Source organism: Passer domesticus, chromosome 4, assembly GCF_036417665.1.
Source record: "Passer domesticus isolate bPasDom1 chromosome 4, bPasDom1.hap1, whole genome shotgun sequence".
Classification (NCBI taxonomy): domain Eukaryota; kingdom Metazoa; phylum Chordata; class Aves; order Passeriformes; family Passeridae; genus Passer; species Passer domesticus.
The window spans coordinates 71768062-71777820 of record NC_087477.1 but is presented as its reverse complement, the minus strand read 5'-3'; the positions used below and the strand labels follow the sequence as shown (position 1 = coordinate 71777820).

At 42.4% G+C, this 9759-nt stretch overlaps 1 protein-coding gene across 2 annotated transcripts in view; it reads left to right on the top strand.

Annotated features, from left to right (window-relative positions):
• The window catches only part of CRMP1 (collapsin response mediator protein 1), a 49277-nt gene that overhangs the window by 25226 nt on the left and 14292 nt on the right, over positions 1-9759 (top strand). For both annotated transcript variants that reach the window (XM_064418711.1, XM_064418712.1), the window contains exons 5-7: positions 3561-3622; positions 5231-5311; positions 8516-8584. In XM_064418711.1, the coding sequence (XP_064274781.1) occupies positions 3561-3622; positions 5231-5311; positions 8516-8584 (212 nt within the window). The remainder of the gene's footprint in view (positions 1-3560; positions 3623-5230; positions 5312-8515; positions 8585-9759) is intronic.

The window sequence follows — 9759 nt, the reverse complement described above, 5'->3', positions numbered from 1 at the left end:
CAGCAAGACTGCACATAATTAGAGAAACTGCAGCTGGTCTTGCATAGGTCTCTAGTATAGGGGATTTTTACAAGGTGATGACATCTGTCAACACAAGTTGTGCTAAATCTGTGCTGTTTCCCTGCTATCAGCATTAACATGAATCTGCTGCTGTGCATTAGCTGACTGTTCTCTCAAGACAAGTATACTGTGCCTTGTTTAAAAGGTTGGATATTATTTTCCAGAGCTCCCTGACCACATATGGCTCAGCACTCCTAAATTTGCCCAAGGGTTTACATTAAAAGCCTGGTGCAGACAGTTAGGTTAATAGTTTTCTCTAACTATTGAAATGTGAGTTTTCTATGTAAATCTGACCTGCCTTGGAGTCATCAGGGGAAGCACAAATCTGTTCATTGGCTCCTAAACTGAGATTTATGGTGGAGTCTTGGTGGCCTCTTCAGTGGTGAGAGCATTAGGAGGTCACCTTTGTTCTCATGTACATCTCAGGCAGGCAGTGTGAGTTAGTCTCACATGTTGGAGACACAAGGTAAGGGGGTATGAATGCACAAACACAATAGGAAATAATTCAGCGTGGCAAGGGCTTTCAAATTAATGGGTAATATTTCCTGATAATTGGAAACATTTAAGCCAGCTGGTGCAAATAGACTTGATGTCAGTGGAGTGACCCTGGTTTTCATCAGCTGGAATCTGGATTGAATTGGTTCTTGGCTGATTGTGGGTGAGTGAGCTGAGTGACAGGGCTCAGCTCATTGTGTTTCAGAGCTCCATGTGCCTAATGCAATCAGCATGAGTAACAGGGGAGCTCACAGAGTGGCTGTTGAGGTGCCTTGTCATAAGGTATAATTGAACAATTAATCAGTTTTAAATCAATACAATGCTAATTTAAGGAGACACAGGCTTTGGAAGTGCCTGAAGATTTTGTAGAGCCAAATATTGATTATAAACACTCAGACTTGTATAATTTCAGCAGCTATTTTGGGATTGAGCTTCTTCAGTATATGCAAAGGAGCAAGAGCCTGAAATTGCTGACAGGGGCCTCACTGGTTCCTTTGACTTTGTCACTGTTCAGAAAGTTCAGGAGTACACTGTAGTCCTGTCTAAAATTTGGAGAGGATTCTGTAGAGTATCCCTAGTGTGAGAGCAAGTAGGACATTAACAAGAATGTAGTAGGACATTAACAAGAATGTAGTGTGTAACAGATGTTAAGCATTCAGGTCAATAGGCCACGGACCAGGGCTTTTGAAAAGCTGCATAATTCCAATGAGTAGGTCAAGGAACCAGGCCAGGGCAAGGAGTCTAATCTTGGATACCTGTATATGTAAATTTGTGTTATTTGTCTTGGTATCTGGTATAGGTGCTCTCTTTGCAAGGCAGGATTGTTCACACCCTCTCTCCTGTTAGCTGTAAAGGCAGCCCCTGAAATGCTCTTCTACTCTGTGTGTGTCTGGTGGCAGCTGAGGGTGTGAGTGTGTGTTTACAAGGGAGAACTCTGCTTCTGCACTGTCATAAGGAACAGGCTCAAGATCCTGTGACAGGTTCCCTGCTGGGATCCCTTCTGCTCCCATTGATTTCAGGGAGAACATTAAACAGAGTGAGAGCAAAACTCAGTCGTTTTGCCAGCGTCAGAAGAGGGCTTAAGAAGATAGCAAGGCAATAAAAGAGAGAGGATGAGAATACATATTACTTGGGTCAGAGTATGTGTTTTTCCCCCCACAGCAGTCAGGGAAAGCTGCCTTACCTCCTGCAGGACTGTGATGCAATGAATCACCTTTGGTAGAGCCTGGTGGATAAGGGAGAGCAGTAGGTACCTCAGCCCTCGGCTCACAGAGAAAAGCGTGTGAGGCGTCAGTCCCGCGCCATCCCGAGGCAGTCGGCATGGCTTGGAGCAGGCCCGACACGTCCTCCTTGCTTTGTGTGGGCATGGGTACCCCTGCAGAGAGGCGGCTCCTGGGTGCAGCTGACATCTGACATGTGGGGTGGGTTTGTGCAGAGAAAATGGAGCTCTGCTCTAAGGCAGGTGGGGTGGGTGTGCTGGGCCCTGCTGTGAGCACTCAGAGGGGCTCAGGGCACGAGGCTGCAAGCATCGGCCCCAGGGAAGGCCCAGCCAAGCTCAGGTTTTAAAATAAGCAAGTACTGAGTACTTTGAAATTGTGATGAGGAGTAGAGGTAGGGATTACAGTTAGTAAAGGCTGTATGTGTCTTCTGAGAACATGATAAATAGGACAATGGGAAGAAAGGATGGGTTTACAGGCTGACAGGGTTCCGCCGTTCAGCGTGGAAGTCAGCAAGGAGGGGCCAGCTCCTGCTTTGTGCTTCTCTCTGAGCTGCCTGGACTTAGCAGGAAGACATAATACCAGGGATCATTTCAATGTTTTATCTTGTATCCTGGGGTATTTTAGTCCTGTAATTGTAAACAAATGAATTCTCTGTGTGTGTGTGTGTGTGTGAGCAGTCATATCCTCTGCTTGAGGATGTATTTGCTCATTCTAGACTCATGAAGGAGTTATATCTTCATCAGAGAGGTTTATTCATTTTATTCATTCATGTAGACAACATGAACAACAGGAACATTTTCTTCTTGCCCCAGGAAACACAGTTTTCATCACAGCCATTTTGAAATGCAGCATACACAGTTTAGGTAGCTTAGAATTTACTCTTTTTTTGAGCTAGAAAAGTACAATACTGGTCCTTGGACCAAACTGGGGGTCTTGGCAGTAGACTAAAAGGTAAGACAAATATATATACTAATATGAATTCATATGTACAGAGATTATGAACAGAAAACATTTGTAAGTTGTATTCTGTAAGAATACAAAGCCATGTAAATAACCAAATCTTTGAAATAAATAGCAACACATGGGGATTTGAATACAGGGGGTTATTGACAACTGACACTCAACACTAGCATTTCTTAGGGATTTCTGAAATTTGAAACTATTGTCTTTCTTGGTTTTTATGGCTGCCAGCATAAATCTTTCCTTTGGAAGGCAGAAGAAGAGGTGTGGTGAGCTGCATATGAAACTGGTTTCAGGCTTTGTCTCCACTCCTTCCCAGTGTCTACCATCAGCTAAGCTTAAGTTACACCTTCTCAGCACTTTGGGGCAACCTAACCAGAAGTTTTATCTACCAAAAAGCACCGTTTAGATCAAGCTGCAACATTTTCCTGAATAGCTAAGGAAACCTAAAAAGAAAAACACTGATACACAGAACCTTACACAAGGTTTTTTAAACTTCACAAAGTTTACATGCTAGCTTTAGCCACCATTGCTTGTCTGTGATTTGGTTACAAGCAATGCTCTTTGCAGTGGTGGCTGGGTTACTCCAGGGATGAACACAGGCTACCCACAGCAGCCAAAAAATTCCCCCAGGATAGAGGGTATCCAGGCTTCTAGTCCTAGCAGCTGTAATGCAGCTGTGAAGCCATGCTTGATTTTTGGCAATCACTAGTGAAAAGCCTAGTCCAGACATACTCTGTTACTTACTTTTCCTGACGTTTTTGTTCAAATATAATTTAAGAATACATTTACATGGCAACACCTTTGAATTTTGTCTTGGAACAGGTGTGAACTCTTTTCAAGTCTACATGGCGTACAAAGATCTCTACCAAATGTCCGACAGCCAGGTACTGCTCTGAATGCTTTTCTTTGCTGTGAGCTGTCCTCTTGTCTCATCTCCCAGCTCCTGAGGAGTTGCTAAGGTTGAATCCCAGAGAAACATTCTCACTGGCCTGATTGGCACTGGGAGAAATGTGCAGTGGTGGTTTACTCTCTGGAGGGTCAGTTCTGAGCTGTGCAGAACACCTGCATGTGTTTCTTCAAGTGTATGGCATTCATCTTCTGTAGAGATCTTCTGGTGTCTCCCAACATTGCTGCCACTCAGCTCTGCTCAGGATTTCACTCATTTTATTTTGCAGCAACCTTTCAAGGACTCTAGGTCAGAGAGGGAGAAAAAGATGAAGCACTCGAGGCAGTGGCAGTTCTGAGGCTTCAAGAGTTTCTTGGTTGTGTAAGCAGCTAAATGGAGTTGCTCTTTGGGGGAGGTGGCCTTTTCTCATTAGGGCTGGAGATAACAATGAGCTTGTTTGTCCAGAGCTCATTACAGATTCCAGACTCTTCAGCTTTCCCATTCATTCATATCAGGCCACTGTAAATGGACAATGGCATCTGTTAGTAATAATAATGTTTGCTTATTCAGTTGATAAAATGTTCCTGTCTTACTTATTCCCAGAGCTACAGCTCTTGATCTCTTAAATAACTGTTGTTATTTAACTGTTGTTACACCTCCAATAAATGTGGTTTTAATTGGAATTTTAGACATAAAAATTTATACATATTCTCTGACAGGCAGTGCCTTAAATTCAAATCCCTGTTGGAGTTGCCAAAATGTTTAATTTGTGGCTGGAGTAATGGCTGTTACCTTGTTTGTATGTCCATGTTGCAAGATGTATATCACAGCCCATTCAATGCTGCCTGAAGTGCCCTAGTGCAAAAGTAGACACTGAAGAACCTTTGTCTCCATATTTTATCTGTGTTTGAAAACTGGGCTCCCATGTTACTGAAGTCTGGTTTAAAAAAGAGATATATAAGCTGAATAGCTTTTGGGAAGGGAACTGTGTTTCAGTAGATGTGTGCTCAGAAACTGTCAGTAAAAGCAAAAGGATCAACTACTTCCCTTTTTTAGGGTTGGGTGTTGAATCTTAGAAAGCAATTAAAAAAAACAAGGATGCTCTAGAGAAAATATTTCAACTTTTAATGTCTGAATTAAAGATGTTGCTGAAAGCTCAGCAGTGATGGCTCTAAGAACATGGTGCAAAATGCCTGCACTTCAGAAAAGAGATGTTCTAACCATACTAAAAGTGCCCATAGTACATGGCAATAATTCTATTTTACATTTGCTAAAACTACAGAACTAAAGGGCTTCTAAACTTAGCCCTGTGTGGGAGGGCATGGGGAGGTGGCCCTGCAGGGGCTGGGGCACACTCTGTGTCCCAGGGAAATTCATCCCTGTTCGGGGTTGTTGACCCTGTCTTGGTGCAGCTGGTGTTTACAGGGGTGGGTAAGTCAGCACCAATCAGTGAAGCTCAGGTTCTGTGTAGAAAAGAGATCATTTACTATTTACCAATATAATTACCAGCATAGAAAGTACAAAACTGAGATGAAGAGAGAAGTCTGAGTGTTAAGTAATGTGTTTTCCTTATTCAGCAGTGTTTCCTTCTTTGTACTACCTGCAGCTTTATGAAGCCTTTACCTTTCTAAAGAGTCTTGGGGCTGTTATCCTGGTCCATGCTGAAAATGGAGACTTGATAGCTCAGGTGAGTGAACCATCATTTTTGCTTCACTTTGTGAGATGACAGATACAAGAGAGGAGAAACTAAATAGGCCAGTCAGAGAATGGGTAGGAAGAAGGGAACTCCCTGGAAAGAGACTTAATTGAACCTGATGGTTCAATACACCGTTGGTATAAAGTCTAGGATGAGAGAATGGGGATCCTTTTGCATTAATTGGCAGAACATCCTTGAGACAGGGCAATGGTCCAGGCAGCTCCTTGCCTTGGCAGCAAATGAGGACTAGATAAGGAGGGCAGGAGGAAGCAAGAAGATTTCTTCTGAATCCAGCAGACATGAGTAAAGCAGAATAATGTAAAGCCTTGTTCACAGATTTTGGGTATAAAAAGCTGATCTGAAAGCTTTATACTAAAGTCTTTTGCTGTAGCTATCAGCATAAGCAACACAGTGAGTTTGGAACAGGTATTAAAACTCACAGACCTATTTATTTTTGAGAATATTCTTATAAACCTCTGAAGTTTGAGAATAAGAACTACTGTGATCTTGTTGACATTTCAAAAATGTGTGTTTAAGTATAATCCATGCTCTTAGAAGATGCATGGATTATACTCAGAACCAGGAAGCTGGGCTCAAGTTCAGAATGTTCCATTAAAGTGCCCTGCACCTCCAGTGCAGTCCTTGCAGGTCAAGTGCCCTGGGAGCTGCTGTTCTCCCTCTGGACTGATCATGGTCTGATCAGTGCCAAAACATGGAAAGAGGCAACACAAGGACAGCAGTTGATAGCAAACCTCCCAGTGGGCTTTCAGAGGCCAGGATCCCCCTCTGAAACAGAAGGGGCAGGTTTGGGTGGGTGTTGTTTTGACGCTACATTTATGACAGATGAATCTTTGAAGGCTGTTGCAGAGACGTCTCACTCCCCTGATCTCTCGTACGTGCATCGAGCCCCTCTTAGGTCAGTGAGGATCTGAGTGAGCCATCTGATTTATCTGCTGAGCTGCTTATCTGCTGGCTTATCTGCTAAGGACTGGGCTGCAGAGCTGACAAGGAAATTACAGCAGCTAAAGCTGTCTTTGAGATCTGGACAAGGCAACCCACCTTGTCTCATGTCTAAGGGAGAACGTCAAGGGGATGTTTGAGTTGTTGGGCAGTGTATAAGAACTCTTGCCTTGGGTGTATTTTGTTTTTTCCTCTGGGAGAAAAACACATCTCCATCTGCCTGGTTAGAATTTACCCCCTTTGAGATCTGCCTTTAACTTTGACCAAAATAACCACTGGGATCAAAAGTTACTAGTGAGGAGTCAGTAGGCACATACAGTGTGGTTGTGTCCTTCCACCACTGAAACTAGGTGACAACCCCCATTTGGATTCAAGAGGGGAAAAATCTGATTTCTCATGAAGTTTAGCATGAATAAAAACTACTAAATACATGATTTATAATTTTAATACAACATAAAATATCTAGTAGAATTAAAATTACTATTAATAGGCATGATTAAGTCAATATTACTGTAGGAATGGCAAAATAAAACAAATCAAATGGCATCTGTGGTGTTTTGATACATTGCCCATTAAAATCAAGGCGCACTTGTGGAATTGCATATTTGATAGAAATCTATTTCAGTTACATTTTTCTCTGGTCAGCCTTAATATACAGCCATGGAATATGAACAAACAGGACAGAAAAATTATTAGATAAAGGGAAAGCAGTAAATAAATGTAAGTTATGTTATACATCAACTTATTTGTTCACCATTGCCATGTTTCATAAAATCAGTCTTTTTCTATGCTTTTACGTAGAAGAATTATTTGGATAATGAAAAGAAAGCTGCCTGCACATAGGCTTTTTAGGACTGCCCTGTGTAAAAATACAAATTTGATCTTGTCAAACAAATATTCTAGTTAATTAGCACTATCAAGTCCTCTTACAGAGGGTAATTTATCATGTGATCTGATTTTATTACTTCCTTCAAGATGCAAATCTGTCCTACTTTGTGTATCTATTCTGTGCCAATGTGCTATTTTTTTACATGGCTGTAACTTCATTTTATTGCGGTATTTTAATTATCTGATGTCTTTAACTGGCACTGTTCAGAGTGGTGCGTTAATGATCCAGAACAGCTGTTTTTAATAACACCTATGAAACCTTATGTTTGTCTAACCAAAATGTTCTTACACAGTCAGATTAATGTGTTTCCTGTTAATGCCTCTTCAGCCTTGATTGATAGCAATGAAGGCTAAAGCATATATGAATGTTAACTTTTTCAGCTTTACTAGAGTATGTTGGTAATGTGTGAGCTTTTCACACTCAGGGACCTGGGATATCAGATATATATCAGTTGATCCATTCAAATATGTTCAGTAACTTCCTCCTGGTCTCTAGGGGACATTTCTCTGTGTCACAGAGCCATTACATTGTTGAGCTGGGCTCATTAGAGCCTTGTGGGCAGGCCAGGCCAGGCTAGGGTCAGAGGTACAGCAGCAGCTCTGGTCCCACTTCTGCACTGCTGTCAGGCCTGGACCAGTCTCAGATGAAAAAGGGGTTAACCACCAGTTTCTGCAAAAAGGGAAATTTATTCCAATAACACTGCTAGGCCTTAATGTTCTATTTAAAAAAATATCTCACTGCTATGAAGCTGGATAGTGCAGATTATTTTTCTGACAAGTCCCCATTGGTCCTGAGATGGGGTCTTTGATGAGAACACAGTGCCCTTGCAACTGGAGGGCACTGTTCTGTTTTATAAAAGCATAATTTTAGTGATTCACTGTATAAGAAGAAAGTGTTACAGAAAACTGAAAGTGTCAGCAATGCTGAAGGTTTAAGAAAGTGCTTTGTGGATTGCAACCAGAGAGGAACTTGAGCAAGTAAATAGGGAATGGCAGGCTGGAAGTACCCATAATTACCTTTTAGTGTATTGGTTGCAGCCCATTCCCTGCGCTGGTGTTGTGGTGTCAAGTAGGACTTTTCAGAGGGCAGAGGAGGTTTCTGATGGTGCAGACCAATGGCTTGGGGCACAAATATGCTCAGTCACACAACAGAGAGCACTGCTGGCTGTGCTGGTGTGGCATGGCACCAGTTTAGAGCCAGTGTTTTCAGTGTTCAGTGGGCTTTGCAGCTGCACTTACACTGACTGAAAGGGGCAGTCAGACCATGTGGCTGTTCATCTCCCTGAGGATGCTGGGTGCACAGTTCTCATCCTGGAGCTGGGTCAGCATTTATCTCTTACATTGCAGGAACAAAAGCGTATTCTGGAGATGGGAATCACTGGACCTGAGGGACATGCCCTGAGCAGGCCAGAAGAGGTAAGGCCAGATGTCTGCTTCTCCCATTGCCTTTTCCATTATTAATTAAAGTCTGAAAAGTTCAGGTCCTTTCAACATGTTTGTTTGCCTGAAAAGCCCTTTGGATGCTGCAGCCAGGTGCATTCCCTGAGTCCAGGGATAAGCGTGTCCTTGTGCACTCAGGAGTCTCAGCTCCTGCTGCCCTGGGCATGGATGTCCATGTACTTAAGTGTGACCTTTGTGTTTCGATTTGTGATGACAAAAAAATAGGCTTATCAGGCTCAAAATCAGCAGTGCAGCTTGAGGGTTAGTCCTGAGTAACTGCATTTATTAAAATGCTTTGGCTGAAAACTATAGCATCTATACTGTGCATAGGCATACACCCACATGCAGATCTACTTTCATGCTGGCAGATATATGGTGTCAGAAATGCAGGCTGTAGAGATGCAAATACGTGAGAATGGAAAATTGCTGTGAGGCAGCTTGTTTTAAGCAACTCCCTTATAATAAAATCTGAGCTCTGGTGTGGATCATCTCAGGCATCTGGAAAGGGTTTATTTAATGCCAAGGAAAATGTGGAGACATGAGAATGCCCCCTAAAGTACACAGCTCAGACCGTTAATGGGATGGGGAGGGCGGTAGTGGGAAGTGGCTGCTTTCCTAGAAGACTAAAGAGACGACGTCCTGGAGGTTTGAGGCTGAACTTGAAGAGATTGTTGTGGTTTGCAGATCTTTATTTAACTTCTCCCCAAGGCAAAAGGAATCAGCTTAATTGGTCACATTCTTCTATTGGACTGTTTATGTACTTTTTCATTTTGCTGTTTAACTTCTACTAAAATTATTCTAAAAGGATTGAGTTGTTTCCTTTTAATGAAAACAAGGGCCTCAGGAAAATCTGCATTTGCAGTTTTCAGAAGGGAATTTTGCTCAGCTTTAGTGCTGCAGTGCAGAGGCTGTGCCTCATTCCCTGCTCTCTAAAGGTGCATTTGGGGTTTCCAGGGGAAATATTTTGATACAAGTCCTAGGACAAAGTGGAGCAGTCTGATTTAAAGAAAAAATATTATACAAAACTGTAAAAGATTAAGCCATGTGGTTCTGGAAGGTCTAAGAAGCTCAACTTTTCTAGAAAAATTCTGGCACAGAAATTTCTGTACCACTAAGTCACTATTTTCAGTTGCAACGGGGTTTTTCGTATT